Raw genomic sequence first — 19,294 nt, 5'->3', positions numbered from 1 at the left:
TTTTCATGTCATCAGCAATCATAGATATGTAGCTCCCCGGGCCTTCAGGATATTTACATAGCTTACAAATATAACAAGGAGAAGCGGCACCAAACCTGAACGGGACACTGCTGGTAATTGGTAACATTTTACCACTGACTCTGACTCTGACTCTGTCACCTTCCCATTAGAAACTTTTGAATCCATCCCAAGATGAAGTGCAAGGAAACAAGCTTTCATGGTGCTGCCCGTAACGCCATTATTGTTGAGTTTTATGAGGCGCTGTATCGAAGAGTTTGGAGAAAAGATGTGCCGTAATGAAGTTCGTGGACGTTGCTTTGTAGGCGCTGTAAAAAAAAAAAAAAAAAAAAATAGTGTGAGAAATACCTCGCTAAATCCTACATTATCATGCAGCATGAAGTATAGTTTTTTGTGCTTTGTTTTTAATGATAAAAATGTCTTCAAGTTTGTTAAACTTAACAAGCAAAATAATTTGTTATAAGAAACTTGTTAGTTTCATGATTCTGACATGAGGTAGATGAATATCGTACGTCTGGCAATGGAACTTCAAGACCTGTGATGACGAATAGACCCGCAACTACTCACCCTCTCAGTGCGAGGTGCCTCAGGGCTCATTATTACTGGTTACCGATTATTAGACAAGACTGTGACCCCATGCACACACTGCATGCCATCCCTCTGTTCAGGGGAGACTTGTATCATGAGCGTTACACGCAGCTGTGTAGCTAATACTGGACGAACCACCATTGTCTCTTACCGCCATACCCAACGGTCCGAATTTGATACCACGCTAAAATTAGGGTGGTAGGCTATGTATTTGTGCCAGGTAAGGAGTCGGTGAATAATTGCCTAACTCTGCTGTAGACGCATGAAGCAATGCAGCATGGGACTCATTCTCCACTTGTTTTCCCGCGAGAAAACGAGGTAAGATAATTTTTAGTACTTTTTTTACTCATCTTTTTAATAAGCTGAATGCATGCAAAACCACAAATATAATGATAATAATAATAATAATAATAATAATAATAATAGTAATAAAAGGCATGGTGTGGTGTTGCGGCGGAAACACTCTTTGTTCGTCTGAGTTGTAGAAATGTGTGAGCTGTGTGAGGATTGGATTAAGAGATGACTATAAAATAGGTGCTACTTTGGAGTGTGGTCTACGCGTCATGAAAGCTCCTTTGGTATGCGGTCCACGCTTCATCTTGTGATCTACAAGATTTTTTTTTTCTTTTGATTCTCAAGAGATAAGGAAATCACTTGTCTTGGTTTCGAGAGACTGTCTGGTTAGAGAATATGAAACATGAGTGGGATGTCTGCTAGAGTGTCAAGAGCTCCTGTCTCGAGTCAACAAGGTGCTGTGCACACCAATACAATACGCGTGGTACAGCACACTGCACTCCGGCATAGACAATAATTATGTCTCGATAGGCGACCTGTGCTCCCTTCCGTGATTTTATATACTGCTTATTGGGATCTGAGTATCCAAAGAACCCTTCAGATGTTACAGTAGCTCAAGGGTTTTACAACGAGGTCACAGTAGTTTGCAAGCTTTCTCCGTGGTAAATATTTTTTTTTCTTATTTAATTTAATTAAAAATCTTATACCATTCGGTGCACCATGCACCAGACATTGGCAGGACGAGGAGGGTCCTTCAGGGTTGAGAGGACTCACTTCATGAATCATGACTGGCTGGGGCGTGGTGTGTGGCGGGTCAGTGCTCATAGCAAGCCGTGTGAGGAGTGGCAAGGTTGCATCGTCACTGCCTTCACGCCCACGGGACTGCTGGGGCGGATCCTTGGGGAGGAAGGGTTCGTTCTGGTGCCTGTGCAGATAAGGACACCATAATGGCGTATAGCTATCACTACGCCCGCCACCTTATCGTGGCATCACATTATAATTGTAGAAACTGAAATTGGATCGTTATCGTGAAAATTCGCGTCGTTATCGTGGAAACTCGTGGAAAATCGAATCGTTATCGTGGAAACTCGAATTGCTATCGTGGAAACTCGTGGAAAATCGAATCGTGGGAACTCTTGGAAAATCGAATCATTATCGTGAAAACTCGTGGAAAATCGAATCATTATCGTGGAAACTCGAATCGTTATCTCCGTCACGCTCATCGTAATTATCGTTATTTATTTATCTATTTAAATTCGTTTTCATTATTTCAGCTTAGTTATGTGATACTATTTCCAGCAGTACAAGTCCTCTATGATGAAAAGTCCAACAAGGTTTGATACTTTTTCTAATAAATAGCTACTGTGTAATTTCGGGAGATGAAGTAGCTACATACTTTTCCACATCAGTGTGAAAGTGTTAAAATTTCTAAACTTTCCACATTTCATTTCAAAGACTCATTGAAAACCTTTCATTGGCGCTGTAATGTAGTTATGATAGTATTCGTAATGCAAATATTGCCTCTGCCTCTAAGTACGTTTCATTGCTTCTTTGTTTCATAACTGTTGATGTGTTTATTATCATTGTTATCACTATTATCTATATTAACTAATTTTTGATAAATGTATGTATATACAGAATATTCTATTGAGGCTATAATGAATCAATGAAACATGTAGATCGCAAACCAAAGTAGAATTTGACATTGGTAGATCACGCTGGCTGTGTAGATCACATACCGAAGTAGTACCGATGACTAGCAGATGGGCACACTCAAGGATGTTGAAATGTCATGTTGTTACTATTTTAGACAGCAGTAAAAATAATAGAAACAAGAAGAAGTAGAGAAATCCTGTTAATGTCTATCATGTCATAAGGAGTGGGTATGGCTTCTCTCCGTAGTTACCAAACACAGGACGTGAACTGAGGCGGCGCTTCGTTACTTAGGAGTCGAAGCTTCTCTACACTCCTTGTTCACTAGCTATCTTTTAAAACTTTTTGGAATCTTCCTTCTTTAGTGGCTCGCGCTTCTGAAAGTTAACGAGATTGCTAATTTTCAAAGGTTTCATTTCCTTATCGGGATTACTTTTAACATTTCCTACTTGAGTTTATTAGACTTTCTTTATGTCTATTACTTCTTAACCTTGATTACCTTCAGAAAGATTTAATGTAGGCTACGTTATCGAGGTTTATCAGGGATGTGTCTAGACTCAAGCAATAGTTTAAAACAAGATTCTTTAGCCTTTACAACTATGAATTGATTTAATAATGGTTCTTTATCTTTACAGTAGATGTAATGCATGTTGGTAGGGTCTTTCCAGAGTCCTTCTCAGGGCCTGGTGATGAATTAATGATTCCTTATCTTGATTACTGATAACAAATTTTAGTTGAAAATATCTTGCGCGTGTCTTTACAAGCAACGAATTGGTCACGGGCGATAGGCCTTGACTAGTTGTAACTGTGGTGCAATACTGTGTTGGCGGTGTCTTGGGAGATGTTGGTTGACTCTGTCACACACACACACACACACACACACACACACACACACACACACACACACACACACACTGGAAAGAGGGGGTGTGTGCATATATGAGGTAAAAGAAAATCCCTTTCTATCAGAAGATTTTATTGGTCTAAACAATAACACGTCTCACTGGTTGTCTCTGCTACGTGTCGCGGAACAACTGTATAATTGAGGGACCCGTGACACTCGTGCTCACCTCCACTAGGAAAAGAAAGAAAATAGAGTTAATGGCGCTTATTTTGAAATGGTGTGGGGCGTTTATTAAGGAGCGAGATCCTGTAGGAGCCTCGTCAGTAGGACTGCGTCAAGGGAAGGAAGGTAGAACACGGGAGAGACAGAACAAGACAAAAGCTTTCGTTCTTCTTATACAGTATGGTCAACATTTTATTTACAACAGTATTTTGTTTTTTGTGTTTTATATATAGGTATATGTTTTATGCCAAAGCTGCATCCATTCTAAACTTCTTGTGTGATACGGAATTAAATAATCAAACGAAAGTACAAAATGTTGATTTAGCACGCGGACCTACGCGAGGGGACCTAACTAGTGCAAGGGTAACACAAGCAAATGCTCCGATCTCCGCCAGCCTGGCTGGTGATGCAGCCAGTGACTCCTTCGTTAGGGGCCGCCCGACGCGTTCCTTGGCCTTCAGTAAGAGGCGGAACTGCGCGTGGCCCTGCTGCCCTGCACTATAAATAACGTGGAAGATTCGTGGAAGTTTCATGGAAGAACGCGATTTCGTCTTAAAAAAATATAATCAATAGTATAAGTTTCGGCGTAAAATATATTGTAATATGATTAATATCACAGGTTGTCAAATTTTGTTTCTTGTTAGATGATGTTGATCCTGCTTGATGGTGACGCGGCCCAGAACGTTGTATTGTTTGTTTAATCCCTCGTGGCGCCGTAACGCGACTTATTACTTCCCTCACTCGTATCATGACGCTTTCCAGGCCAAGTAACGGAGAAAATTATGTTGACTCGAAAGAAAAAAAGTAACTAATGTTGAAGAATTTGAAAGGCATGACTAAAACAAAATTCTAGCTGCCCTCCTCCCCACCTTTTTCAGACTGCAACCAACTGGCCAGCCAGCCAGTCAGCCAGCTCAACCAGCCAGTGCTTCTCAAGATTATGTTGGCTGCCAGCACGGCCTTTACACAGCCTTCTGGCCAAGGTATTTCCTTTTGTACTTGTTGGGTGGGTGAGCTGACTGCCTGGAATTTAAGTTGTCAGTTATTCGGCGAAGAGCACAAGAATGACCACTTTTTCATCATTTACACACCACACACACACACACACACACACACACACACACACACACACACACACACACACACACACACACACACACACACACACAAAGGAGGATGAGGAATCGAGGAGGACCATCCAAGTATCGGTCAAAGTAAAGAATACTGGGGTCCCGGTGTACACTATCACGGGGTCGCGGGCCACGGCACCGCACTAAGTAATGCACGAACACTTCCATACAGACAGTGATGCCTTAGAAATTAGTTTATTGCAGACCTACGGACTGACCCACCACGCCCACAAGCTAGGCGCCTCACCTCCCGGAAGGGTGCAACAGGACTCAGCCACAGATGACTTGTGGCCTGTACTTATTATTTACAGGGCAGGCTATTCCGTGATAGCCTTCACTTGCAGTACGGTGGCTGCTTCATCATTAAAGAACGCTGATATACATACGTGTAAATGTGCATGTATGTACGTATCTATTTTTGTTGTTTCTATGTATAATATATATATATATATAATATGTATATCGTATATACATTATTTATACGGAAACAGTCTATTTTGTAACTTCAAAATTAAATGTGAAGCTCTCACAAAAGTAACACATACTGGCCACGGCCTCTTTTTGTATTTTTTGTTTTTGCTTTTAACGTTTGTAAGTAATCTAACTTTTGGACCTGATGCGTCAGCTGGGACAAGGCACGGGGCACACCTGCCCGCCCGCCCCGCCCCGCCCCGCCCCGCCCACTGCACTACTCGTAGTCGCACTACGCCTACTGACTCACTGACTGACTCACTGACTGCAATTCCTGCTACACACATACACTGATATATCTTTCCTTGTTAACATTTATGAAACATTTAGAGGTTTTTAAAAGTATTTAACAAACATTTTAACACAGTTTGGCAACCAGCTGTAATTAACTGTTGTTAATAACAATCAAACAAACAATAAGAGGCACTTTTAACTTAGGGATTCCTGTGTGGTGGCGTGAGAAGACCGCCCCGCGCCCCACCTTGGCCAGCCTCGCCCTCCCAGACTGGCGGGTGACAACGCTGCCTCACCCTTGAGGCCCCGGCACGCGCATTGTCAATGAGTCTCCCAACCGCCTCTTGCGCTCCACCGTGCTCCAGTCACACACCTCTGAGGCTGGTGGTGCTTGAGGCGAAAGCTCGTGTTGTGGTAGCGGCGGGAACGCCTTCAGCCCTCAGACGGTCAGCCCTCAGACGGCACTGCTGCTTCACCCTCAGGAGGCAATATAATCTCCGTTGAAATCGCCAGCGCGTACGATTTCTTGAATATCCGATGACGCGCTGCGTCGCTGTCAATTTGCACTACTTCCATGGCAGATATTTGATAAAAATGTCGCTAAAATAAAGCTTATCTCTTTCGACGTTGTACTTTTCGACCAGCTCGACAACATACGACACACCGCTAAGTACTGGTAATCTCGGTATAAGTAGGAGAAACCTCTTGGAGTCTTCTCAGAACATTGTCAGAAATGTCCTATAAGTGACTACGACAGGCAGGACCCAAGGGAGGTCAAGTAAGTATGTCATTGTTGTTTTGTATTCCCATGTATCATGAATGACAGCGACGCAGGGAGATGTTTTGTAAACGATGGGTGGTGTTGGTGGTTGGAGAGGATGTCCCAGCCTTCACTTCTATGCTGCTGCGACTCATTCCGTGTAAAGTTGGGTAACGCTTTTCATGCTGTGGTTAATACTTGCCCGGTGCGATGGTGAACGTTTGATGCAAGACGAGATGCTTTTCAAGGTGAGATAACCCGCGCACACACACCAGGGCTCAGGGCTTAGGGCTCTGTTACCTGCCAGCATCACCTTAACCTAAGACTATGCTCGTAATGTTGTTTTCTACCCGTGTAAGCCGTCACCATTTTGAAAATAAATACATACTTAGATTCAAGGATAATAGACGTTATTAGTCTATCCAACTTGCTTCATCTACCAAAACTGCAGTTATGTTAAAATAGAATGAGATACTTTACACAGTTATCTACGAGGGTGAAAACAGGTATTTTTTCATTTTTGTTTTTCCGCCGGGACTGACTGACTGATCGACGGAGGCGTGCGTCGGGCAGGTGTTGTGTGTAGGAACAGACCCTGTCCTCTCTCCTCGCTGGGACAGGAGGTCAGGGGAGGCAAGCCAACCAAGGTACAAAGCCTAGAGCCTCACTCAATTATTATGCAATGATATTTGAACAAGCAAGGAAGGGAAAGGCTCGCACGGGAGGTGGTGGACTGTGTTGTAACCAAACCTCATCCTCGCTACGTAACCAGCTACCGACGATTTCCTACATTTCCTACTCGTTTGCATCACCACGAAGCAGATATTTTTCCTTATTGTGCGGCGACCTCACGGTATTGACCAATGGCCATCTGCTGTCGCACCCTCGCTGTATCCATTCACTTCTAGACACTCTCCTGGGGTGGGGCGTTGATGGGGCAGCACAGGCCCTCGCTGCCATCCTCCCGGATACAGAAAAGCTTCCTTTCCACTTGCGTCACCTGGAGGGGAAGGGAAAAGCTGAGTATTGATAGGACAACTTGGTGTGTGTGTGTGTGTGTGTGTGTGTGTGTGTGTGTGTGTGTGTGTGTGTGTGTGTGTGTGTGTGTGTGTGTGTGTGTGTGTGTGTGTGTGTGTGTGTGTGTGTGTGTGTGTGATGTAAAATAAAGGCACTGACCAAAGCAACAAAAAAATGAAAAAACCGTCCACGAATTGTTAGTTTCAACAGAAAGGTCAAAGGAATCATCCATGTCGGTCCACGTGATATCCGCAGGCTGAGCTTTTCAGTACATTATTCATCAGTGGCATGAATATTTATCTCTCCTCAAAAGGCTAAATCAGAGTTGACCATACTTTCTTGTGCACCTGCCAACCGCCACTGACGTAATGTGATGCCTCTTGATAACTCCGCCCTTGTGACAACCCCGATAGCTCTTTATGAGTACACTAAGCCAGGATATTCACGGTTTATTCTCAACACCAGAGAGTTGTAATGATATGGAAGTAAACGTCAGAGAGAGAGAGAGAGAGAGAGAGAGAGAGAGAGAGAGAGAGAGAGAGAGAGAGAGAGAGAGAGAGAGAGAGAGACTTACTTTGTGGGGTACAATTGCGTAATACTCTCTCAGCTCCTCGGCAGGGAACCACGCTGGCTCCTCGTCTTGAATCACGTGGATGCCGCACAGCCTGGAACACACAACACTGCCTGAGCGCCTCTCCTCTCAGTCCTGTACCCCCACTCATTGCTCATCACTTGCCGTAGACACTCATTCCGTCAGTCACATTGCGTCACAACTAATGTCTAATGCGGTCCCTCACTTAACTTTTCTCGGCCCGATTTTGTGGCGCCGATCAGTCAATCAGTCAGTCAGTCAATCAGTCAGTCAGTCAGTCAGTCAGTCACCTATACGTACTTACTTTCTCACCTCTTAATATAATGTTCCTTGGAGATGAAGATGACTAAGGGAAATCTCTCTCTCTCTCTCTCTCTCTCTCTCTCTCTCTCTCTCTCTCTCTCTCTCTCTCTCTCTCTCTCTCATCTTTCTCATTTTGCTTCCTTTCCAGCCTTCCCTTCCTTCCATCCTTCATTCACTCACTCACACTTTTCTTTCTCATTTAATTCACTCGTCATTTCTCTCACTGCCTGTTACTTCTTACTAATCACTGTTCATTCCTTTCCCTCTTCTTCTCTCTCTCTCTCTCTCTCTCTCTCTCTCTCTCTCCATACCTGGTGAGGGCAATGAGGGGGATCCAGAGGGCAGAGACAAGCACCATGACCGCCACCAGTCCCCACGCCCAGGTTGGCCACTGTAAGAAGGTTATCCTGCCTTCTTGAGCATTCCAGGCCATGTACCCTGAGCCGCTCATCACCTGCCGGGAAAAGTATATGTTCAGAGAGAGAGAGAGAGAGAGAGAGAGAGAGAGAGAGAGAGAGAGAGAGAGAGAGAGAGAGAGGAGGGTATGAAAGGATTAATAAGTTTTCAGTTTCATAAAAGTTTGTCTGCCTTGGAGTGTTTTACCGTAATAGAAAAAAAATCCAGCTTCATCTTATCACTCGTGGAATAGAAGAAGGCATCCATGCACTAAGGGAGTTGTTTGCGCTCTCTCCCCCCCACTCTCTCTCTCTCTCTCTCTCTCTCTCTCTCTCTCTCTCTCTCTCTCTCTCTCTCTGTCTCTCTCTCTCTCTTTCATCATTCTCATTATAGTTATTATTATTAGTATCATGAAGTGCGGGGATTACAAGAGAGGAATTACATTGACGCTAACTCTTTCTTAATGGTACGGTTGTCGTGTGTTGATATCCAGAACAGGACACAGAGGAAAGAGGAGTAGGTCGTTAATCATTACATAGAATACCTGACAAATCTTCCACTGACAGCCATTTGCCCGAGACTCACCACTCAGAAAGACACTGCAGGATCAGTTTTTCTGTTTTACGTGTTGCGTGGATACTGAAGCAAATGAAGCGAAGATATCCTTATAAACTTTACCGAATGACTTTAACTTCGCAACGATCAGTGTGGCGGAAGGGGCATGGAGTTCGAGGTGACCGTGAGGGAAATGATAGCAGGCTCGAGGAAAGCTGAGTGAGCAGATGAATGAGTGAGGAGGAGAAGTAGTACAGTGAGCGAGACCGACGCGACGGGGGGGCTGAGTGGGCGGGAGGGTGAGATTGACAAGACACTGAAGGACGAGTAAAGATGCAATGGGTGGGAAGGGAAGGCTTGAGTGGATGGGAGGATGGGAGGACGGGTAGAGCGACGGTAACAGATGAGATGCAGGGAGCGGAAGAAAGGACGTTTCGAGTGGGTTGAGGGCGCGAAGAGACACTATTATGAGTACAGTATTCTGAAATATTTCCACACTACGGTGTGGAAATATTTACTACTTTTAAAAGGCTCTAGTTGAAGTCTTCCCGGGTTTTATTTATTTATATATTATTACTATTTTATTTTTAAGATTTCAGCGATGGATTAATCAGATTTCTAGATTATCTATAGGAAAAACGCTCTTAAAAATTCGATATGGTCTTGGAAAAGAGAGAGAGAGAGAGAGAGAGAGAGAGAGAGAGAGAGAGAGAGAGAGAGAGAGGGAGAGAGGAGAGCAGAGAAGAGCAGAGCAGAGCAGAGTGGAGAATTTCAGAATACAAATCTATGAACGAAGAGCATCCATCAAAATGTCTAAGCAAATTAACATAGCATCCCCTCAAAAAATAGCATAAAAACACGAAAGAAAACGAGAAGAAACAATACGTAACGACGAAAAAACGCAACGCACGTAATCCTTATAGCAACTAAGGAAACTTGCTATCCCCACTAAAAAAAAGAGAAAAAAGAAAAAAGAGAACGAAAATGAGAAAAAAAAGAAAACGAGACGAAAAAGAAACATTTCCTAACGAGAGAGAGAGAGAGAGAGAGAGAGAGAGAGAGAGAGAGAGAGAGAGAGAGAGAGAAACCTAAGAAAACGTCATACTACCAAACAGCGTACATCACTCATTACTGTACCTGTTTGATGATAGAGGCGAGGAGAATGGTGAGCATGACAGCAGGGGACACGTACTTCCAACAAGCGAGAAAGAAGCTATGAGGTCTGCTGCCAATCATAAGCTCGATGTCATCACTGAACCTAAGGGAAGAAAGGCAGGCAGGGATGTTAGGTTAGATAGGAGCAGGGTGACAGGTGGAGGTGTGTTGTGGGTAGTTATATAGTTGGCAAGGGTCCACCGCACGGTCTCCTGGTACTTTGTGGTATGGGGTGGCACGGTTAGGTTAGGCTAGGTTAGGTTAGGTAAGAATTTGAATTTTTTTTTTGTATTTTTTTTGGTAAGAATTGAAGTTTTTAATTTTCTTTTTGGGAGGGGGTTGAGAATTTGAGTTATTTTTACATTTTTTTGGTAAGAATCTAAGTTTTTAATTTTTTGGTGGTTGAGAATTTGATGTTTTTTGCAATTTTTTGGTTATGAATTGGTGTAGGTCTGCTGCCAGTCATAAGCCCGATGTCATCACTGAACCTAAGGGAAGAAAGGCAGGCAGGGACGTTAGGTTAGATAAGAGCGGAGGCAGCCACAATAATTAGAGCAGTCTTGTGGAAGGGAGAGGGAAGGTATAGGGATGGATGAGCAGTGGGGGAGTGAGGCTGGTAGGGGGAAGGGAAGAGGTCAAAAGAAGGTTAATTTGAAGTAGGAGGGAAGGAGGGAGAGAGGGAAGGGGACCAAAGAGGAAGGCAAGAGGGGAAAAGAGAGGGAGGGATGATGGAATTAGAAGGAAGAATGGAAGGTGGAGGTTATGAAGAGAGAGAGAGAGAGAGAGAGAGAGAGAGAGAGAGAGAGAGAGAGAGAGAGAGAGAGAGAGAGAGAGTACCAGAAAAGAAGAATGATGAAAGAAGACAAGAAATTTAAGGAATGCTTCAATGAATGAATGAAAAGTGAGGAAGAAAAGGAGAGAGAAGGAAGAAGAAAGAGAGATAAAATGACTAAACAAGAATAAAAAGGACTAAGGGGAAGGAAAGAAAAAAAAAACAAGAAGGAAGGAAGGAAGGAAGGAATTTAGAAACATTTGACATTTTGGGACCGAAATCAGCTTCTTAAAGTACAGTGCATTAGCTAAACGTTCACCTGTCTTTCACTGTTTTATGTGTGAAGGAGACTAGACTGGGATACGAAGATGGGAGAGAGAGAGAGAGAAAAGCTAAAAACACACACAAAAAAAAAACACACACCCAAAAAAGCAAGTCCTCTCACACTGGAAAAAAGAGAAAAAAAAAGAAAAGAAGGAAAAGTGGAGAGAAACACAAGAAAAAGTTAGTTAATAGATATCCGGAGGCGTCTGAATACTCCTTCGAAACAGTTCAAGTTGATTGGGGAAGAAGAAACGAAAGAAGGAAGGAAAGACGGACAGAAGGACAGTATAGAGTTCGTGCATTCACCTCCCCTATGGCTCACCTGCGCAGGCCGTACACGTAGGAGACGGAGACGCACTCGAAGAAAGCCACGATGAGCAGAGGGATGTTGCCGGAGAAATCGTCGAAGAGGATGAAGACGTAGTTCCCAGCGCCGTGAGCGAAGGCCATGCTGATCGTGCAGCACACAGTGCAAGCCAACGCTACGGGGCGACAGGGAAGGGAAGTGAGGACGTAGAGGGAGTGGCGTGTAGGGAATAAGTTGGAAGAGGAGGAGGAGGAGAAGGAGGAGGAGGAGAAGGAAGAAAAGGAGAAGGAGGAGGGGCGCAGGTTGGAGAGTAGGATATTTTTGTTCACCCAATTCACCCAATGTCTGCATGTTGCGTCCTCTTCCTCCTCCTCCTCCTCCTCCTCCTCCTCCTCTTCTTCCTCCTCCTCCTCCTCCTCTTCCTCATTTCACGCACGTCTTCCCTTACTTGTTATTCATCCATATCGTTGCATATCACACGTTTTCTAAATTTTCCCACATTTGCCTGTCACATGTCCACTGCTTTCTCTCTCTCTCTCTCTCTCTCTCTCTCTCTCTCTCTCTCTCTCTCTCTCTCTCTCTCTTTTCCTCCTCTGCCACCACCACCACCGCCAACAGCACTTCCCTGTCAGGCCTTCCACCTCTTCTGTCACTTGCACGACCCTCGCCACACTATCGTTTCTTGTTATCCACATGTCCTGTCACCCTGTCGCCGACCTTGACGTCCCCCCCCCTCACCTCCACCCTCACTTCTCTCCCTCCCTCACTTTCCCTCTTCTCTTCCCCTCTCTATCTCTCTCTCTCTCTCTCTCTCTGTTCTTTCTTCCCTCCTTTGTCTCTTTTTCTTCTTCTCAGTCCTTCTCCTCTTCTTTCTTTGCTTATTTACTTTTCATGCTTTCTATTTTGTTCTATTTTGCTTCTTATAGTCTTCCTCCTCCTTCATTCCTTTCTTCTCTCAATCCTCCTCTGTGCCCTCTCCCTATCTCATTTATATTTACTTCTTTTCCCCCTCAACTTTTCCTCTTCGTCCCATTTGCTCACTCACAATCGTCCTCCTTCTCCTACTTCCCCTCCTCCTCCTCCTCCTCCTCCCTCATCTTCCCTCTCAAATGCCCTCACCTTCCTTTCTTCGCCTTTTTCCTCCCATCTAATTCTTTCTCTTACTTACTTTTGCCTGCTTTCCTCGTTTTCCTCCTCAGCTCCTCTCTCTGTCAGTCTCCCTCTCTCCCTCGCTTTCCACTTCACCTTCATTACGTACTTTCTAAAGACTACATACAGGTGGGAGTTACACAGGTTTTTAAGGGTGTTTCTATGATTCACTTGATAGATGAACAAGATCTCTATATTATTAACTGAAGAAACACCCTTTAGAACCCGGCTAATCATCTCTGTGGCCTTGGAAAACAGTCGTGGTGAGAGAGAGGAGGGTTTCTGAGAGCTGCCATTACACTTACCGGTCAGAAACTCCTTGCGAAGGTTAGGGAAGACTTTGAGGTCCACGACGGAGGTGATGACTCCCTCCAGCGTGCCGAACTCAGAGTCGATGCCGAGGGTGAAGAGCATAAGGAAGAAGAGCACGGACCAGAAGGGAGCCCACGGGAACTGGTTGATGGCCTCCGTGAACACGATGAAGGCGAGTCCTGTCCCTGAGGCTGACTGTGGGCGTGTGAGACAGACCAGGGTTGTGAGGGATGGGTTAGGTAGATTTTTTTTCTATGCAAGAGGAAAGACCGACAAAGGGCAACAAAAAATAGATAAAAAGAAAGACCACTGGGATGCCGGTCTCCAAACAGATTAGAGAGGAAATAATTAAAAGGGGACTCAAAGGATGGTAAAGGAATCATCTTTTTTTATTGTTTTTGTTTTAAGTTTGGTTAAGTTAGGTATAATTCTTTTTTTGCTCTTATGGTTTATGGTTAGATTAAGTTAGATTGCGCTAGCTGTAAATGTTTTTTTTTATTTTTTGGTTATTGGTTAGGTTACGTTAGGATTAGTGATTTTTGCAATTTCTAACCAGTACAATGTCTGGAGGTTGTAGCACAAGAAAGATAGTCTCAGTGGTTAGTTAACAAGGAAGGATGCGTCAAGTAGCAGTGAAAGGGTTGCCACGTTAAGATGAACTCGTGAACAGGTGGCTACACGTGACTAGCGAGGGAGTGACCGGGAAGACTCACATTCCTCAGCGTCTCCTGCAGGTCACACTTCTGCAGCTCGGGGATGGTGATGTTGGTGCCGTCAGTCAGCAGGACAGTGTTGGCGTCAATGGAAATCACGTCCGTTGTGTTGATCCTCTCCATCAGGATGTTGTCGTTGTTGTTCACGCATTCCTCGTACTGCATGTGGGCCTTGAAACCTGAATGAATGAAGTCTCTCTCAGTCCACGGTCAGTCTACACACAGCTTCACACTTTCCCTCACCACTTCTCTGCGACTATTAAATTTCTCTTTCTTTTTTTATTTGTGTGCCTCGAAAGGTGACTGGAAGATAACACTCAGTCCACATTCAGTGCACGTTCAATCGACACACAACATCTCTTCGTCATCTCTCTGCCGTTTTTGTTAAATTCATGTGGAGTTTCGGTGTTGATTTTATTTTTTCTACGTTTTCCACTTATGTTCCTTGAGGTCTGACAGAAATACGCCACTTCCACGTCCACATTTAGATCACACACGGCTTTCCATAGTCCCTCGTGGCTTTTCTTTATTGCACGTTCGATTTTGGTGTATGTATGTAATTTCTTGAGCTCTACTTGGTGAAACTTACACATCTCAACATTCTTTTTCACTTTCAAGCCCCTTCCATGATATACTTCGACCTTCACAGCTCTCTACATTCACTGTAGCCCCGCACCTCCCCTCCACAGCCTCTAGCACAGCCTCATCACTCACACCACGCCCTCCGCAGCGCCCCATGAGTCAAACAAAGCTGGTCATTTTGCTTACGTCACACGCACGTCTGCCGCTAGAGTCCGCTTGAGTCAGCCGTGGTGTAGGAACACTTTCCTGTCGTCTCTCTCTCTCTCTCTCTCTCTCTCTCTCTCTCTCTCTCTCTCTCTCTGTGTGTGTGTGTGTGTGTGTTTCACTGTTTGATCTGTTGCAGTCTCTGAGGAGACAGCCAGACGTTACCCTACGGAACGAGCTCAGAGCTCATTATTTCCGATCTTCGGATAGGTCTGAGACCAGGCACACACCACACACCGGGACAAGAAGGTCACAACTCCTCGATTTACATCCCGTACCTACTCACTGCTAGGTGAACAGGGGCTACACGTGTGTGTGTGTGTGTGTGTGTGTGTGTGTGTGTGTGTGTGTGTGTGTGTGTGTGTGTCGCTCTCTTTCTACCCAATTCTTTCCTCTTCTTTCCTTTCTAATTTTAACTCCTTTCTTTTGCTCAATCTCACTCTTCCTCCTCTTCTGTACTTTTTGTCAATGCCTTCTTTCTTCTTTTCCTTCATCTTTTCTTACCCTCCCTGCCTCTTTCCCTCTCTCCCTCCCTTCACTTTCCCCCTCCACTTCCTCCCTCCCTCCACTTCCTGAAATTCGCTCCACAGCGCCACAATCTCAAATACGAACACAAAGGCGACGAGCGCGCACACACACACGCACACACACACACACACACACACACACACACACACACACACACACACACACACACACACACACACACACACACACACACACACACGTCATTACCAGTTCCAAGGTGTAGGTGAGGCGTTAAACGTGATCGTCTTCCATCATTAACCTTATTCCCCTACATCTCCTCCTCCTCCTCCTCCTCCTCCTCGTCTTCCTTGTCATAGTAATCCTCCCTTTTCCTCCTTCTCTTTCTGTCACAGTCTTCTTCCTCCTCTTCTTTTATTTTTTCAACTATTAGCACTGCCACTGCCACTACCAATGACTCCTCCTCCTCCTACGTTGTTTTTCTCTTCCTTCTCCTCCTCCTCCTCCTCCTGTTGCATTCTCCATCCTTCTCCAACACTGTCATCACCGCCACCACTACCTTTTTCTCTCTCTGCCTCTCCTCCTTCTCTCTCGTCACACACACACACACACACACACACACACACACACACACACACACACACACACACACACACACACACACACACACACACACCTCACCTAAGACGGAGAAGACGACAACGGCAGCGAAGATGGCGGTGCAGCAGTTGATGAGGCCACAAACCACAGCGTCACGGAAACAGTTGTTGTGCACTGGATTGTAGGACGAGAAGGCGATGAGGCCCCCGAACGCCAGGCCCAGGGAGAAGAAGATCTGGGTACCCGCCTCTAGCCACACCGTCGGGTCTAATATTTTCGTCCACTGTAGGGAAGGAAAGAGAGAAGGTTTATGCTGTGGAGGAAGGCAAAGTGAGGCAAGGCAGGAGGAAGATAGAGACTTGTGTTCTTAGTATCTTTAAGCACTTTGTTATGATTTAAAATGTGCTGTAGTGAAAAAAGAGAGGAGGTTTATGCTGTGAAGGAAGGCAGGGTGACAGGTGCGGCAGTTGGCAGAAGATAGAGACTTGTGTTTTGGTGCTTGTGTTGTTAAGTTTTCATTTTATGACTAGAAATCTGCCAGAAGACGAGACGCTCTCAGTCCATGTTGAACTCACACATAGATTTTCCCACTGTCCCTCATCACTTCTCTCTGGCTTGCGTTTAGTGTGCTACGTAGTGCTGTTGCTGGCCTTGTCAAATTTTGGACGTTTCTTACTTGTGCGTCTTGAAACCTGACAGGGATAAGTCACACGTCCATTTTGTTCAGTATTCCAAGGCTACTGTGATGAGTGATCGTGTTTCTGTGAGTGTTTTTGATATCACTGGTGCAGAATTCTCGAAAAGCTGTCACTAGGAGCATGAAGACATCCTTGCAAACCCCATTAATTCCCACATTAGGAATAAAACATCGAGACATTGTGCTCCCTCAGAAAGACTATTTCCTAATGCCACTGAGATGATGAGTCAAGTTCTTAACGTTATTTTCCTCACTGATGATAAGGAATTTCCCTGAGGTCATCACGGACGATCGCTGGAATGATACAGCTTGAAAGTTCCAGTAACTCCCACTACAGACTGTTGAAAGTAATGAAGATGATGCGTAGGAGAGTGAGAGAGAGAGAGCCTGGGCTAAATAATGACTGGTGATCCTTTGTGATGACCTCAAAAAAAGAAGCAGTCGATGAAAAGAATAGGAAAAAAAAAGAAAGAAAAGGACAACTGAAGGATTTTTTTTAAAGGATTTTAAAGGATTTGAAACAGCTACCTTTGGACTTGTGGCTTACTACGATGCTGAAGGAAGGAAAGAAGAAGGAAAGAAGGAAAGAAGGAGGGGATTAGTGAGTGTTAGGGTAAAGAAAAGTGTGAGTGAGTGAGAGAGTGAGAGAGTTTGTGATGAAGGTGAAAGGAAATGAAGGCGAGAGAAAAATGGCGTTGTGTAAGTGATGGGGTGACGAAGGAGGAGGAGGAGGAGGAGGAGGAGGAGGTGGTCGTGGTAATGGTGAAGGAGGTGGCAAGGTTAGAGTAAGGCTGTATGAAGAAAAAAAAAGAAAGAAAGATGGAAGGACGGATGGATGCAGGAAAGAAGGGAGGGAGGGAGGGAGGGAGGGAGGGAGGTGTATGACTGAGGTGGTAATGGAAGCAGAGAGGGAGGGAGGGAAGGAAGGAGGAAAGGTAAGGATCAAGAAGTGAAGGCGACGAAAAAGGAATGATAGAGGAAAAAATGCGTTGAGAGAGAGAGAGAGAGAGAGAGAGAGAGAGAGAGAGAGAGAGAGAGAGAGAGAAAAATGTTTTTGAGGTATTACAATATTGAAGGAAGGAAGGAAGAAAGATACTAAGGAAGAGGAAGAGGAAGAGGAAGAGGAAGGAAGGGAAGGATGGTGTTGAATTGGAGGAAGGTCTTCAAGTCACCTGCCTTCCTTCCTGTGTCTTTGATCTTGATAAGGAGGAGGAGGAGGAGGAGGAGGAGGAGGAGGAGGAGGAGGAGGAGGAGGAGGAGGAGGAGGAGGAGGACGAGGAGGAGAAGAAGAAGAAGAAGAAGGAAGGGGGAATAAGAATAAGAGGAAGAGAAGAATATGAATGGAAATAAGACCCTTGCTACTTCTACTACTACTACTACTACTACTACTACTACTACTACTACTACTACTACTACTACTACTACTACTACTACTACTACTACTACTACTACTACTACTACTACTACTACTACTACCACTACTACTACCACTACTACTACTACTACTACTACTACTACTACTACTACTACTACTACTACTACTACTACTACTACTACTACTACTACTACTACTACTACTACTACATGCACTTTATCTCAGGTCTCCCTTGATGTTTCGTTATTGTTTTGTCACGCATCTTCATATTCCCTAACTTTCCGATACTTTCTAGTGTATGACGCATGGACTTAGCTACCTACTCCTTGTTTTCCCGATATTCAGTGACCCATCCCGATGTTTTGCGATGACTCCTGATTTTTCCTGCTGCACCTGACTTTTTTCTGTGGTACATCCTGATTTTTTTTTGCAGCTCCTTCCGATATTCTTTGTTTTTCTTTATTTTTGCCTTGTTATGTTGAAATCCGCCTTGATATATCACGTTTTGCTTCTTCGTGTGACGCGGAGCTAATGGTTCGCTATCCTCGTCGTCACATGCAGTTTTTATTTATTTTTTGTCCTGTGCCGTGTGTGTGTGTGTGTGTGTGTGTGTGTGTGTGTGCGAGTTAAAAATCGACTGAGTGTGCATGTGTGTTTGTATATTGTAGGTATGTATGGTGTTTTTATGTGGAGAGAGAGAGAGAGAGAGAGAGAGAGAGAGAGAGAGAGAGAGAGAGAGAGAGAGAGAGGAAAAAAAGAAAAATCTGTGGCTCTTAAAGTTACAGTGGGCAGTAAATTTTTTTATTGCCTTGAAAAAAAGTAAAAATAGGAAGGAAGAATGAGAGAAAGAGAGAGGGCCATATTACAGAGAGAGAGAGAGAGAGAGAGAGAGAGAGAGAGAGAGAGAGAGAGAGAGAGAGGAGAGGGAAGGGAGGGTGTGACGTCAGACTTCAGAGAGGGAGGGGGCAGAGAAAGGGGCAGGGAGGAGGGCGGGTGGTATGTGATAAGGCAGGGCAGGGGTCCGGGTGTGCGCGGCTAAGGGTGCGCGGCAGACTTGGGCCAGGCACCTTTAACAGCGCCACAACTCCATACCCGCGCCCCTTTGTCCGGTTTATGCTATCGATTACCTCTGCCATTACCGATTCATTAAAGTTTGGCTTACTGACTGCCTGCTCTTGTTTTCTCGCGTCTTCGCTTCGCCGCCGGATACTCGTTCGGACCCCGTGTTTTCAAGCGTCCCGGCGTCCTCTCCTTGGCTAACTGCTTTGTCCAGGCTCCTGTGGAAGTTATTGTGGCCTCCAACGATGCCTTTTTCTTTTTTATCTCGTGGTTCTATTGATAGTATTGCAGTCTTCACTGAGTTTTCGGGTTTCCATTGATAGTTTGATAATTTCTAAGGTCTTTTCTTGATTCTACTATTATTTTTTCTCATGATTCTGTTGAGAGGGTGTTTTTTTCATGATTATATTGATAGTGTAACAATCTCTAGGTTATTTTCATGATTCTATATATTTTTTATTATTCTATTGGTAGTTTGACAA

At 44.6% G+C, this 19,294-nt stretch overlaps 1 protein-coding gene across 5 annotated transcripts in view; it reads right to left on the bottom strand.

Moving 5' to 3' along the window:
• Positions 1-3,437: 3,437 nt before the first annotated feature.
• Positions 3,438-19,294, bottom strand: part of LOC123514087 (sodium-dependent neutral amino acid transporter B(0)AT3-like) — a 79,723-nt gene continuing 63,866 nt past the window's right edge. For 3 of the 5 annotated variants that reach the window (XM_045271708.1, XM_045271710.1, XM_045271709.1), the window contains 8 exons: positions 15,763-15,964; positions 13,810-13,988; positions 13,090-13,291; positions 11,651-11,810; positions 10,215-10,335; positions 8,438-8,580; positions 7,806-7,896; positions 3,513-7,214 (listed from right to left, as the gene is read on the bottom strand). In XM_045271708.1, coding sequence (XP_045127643.1) covers positions 7,119-7,214; positions 7,806-7,896; positions 8,438-8,580; positions 10,215-10,335; positions 11,651-11,810; positions 13,090-13,291; positions 13,810-13,988; positions 15,763-15,964 — 1,194 coding nt within the window. In that variant the 3' untranslated portion in view covers positions 3,513-7,118. Of the gene's footprint in view, positions 3,468-3,512; positions 7,215-7,805; positions 7,897-8,437; positions 8,581-10,214; positions 10,336-10,596; positions 10,721-11,650; positions 11,811-13,089; positions 13,292-13,809; positions 13,989-15,762; positions 15,965-19,294 lie in introns of those variants that run through there. The other 2 variants (XR_006677513.1, XM_045271711.1) reach the window with 2 other exon arrangements.

This window comes from Portunus trituberculatus, chromosome 37 (genome assembly GCF_017591435.1).
Source record: "Portunus trituberculatus isolate SZX2019 chromosome 37, ASM1759143v1, whole genome shotgun sequence".
Taxonomy (NCBI): domain Eukaryota; kingdom Metazoa; phylum Arthropoda; class Malacostraca; order Decapoda; family Portunidae; genus Portunus; species Portunus trituberculatus.
Note: the sequence above shows the minus strand (reverse complement) of the source record. Positions and strands in the feature narration are given on the sequence as shown.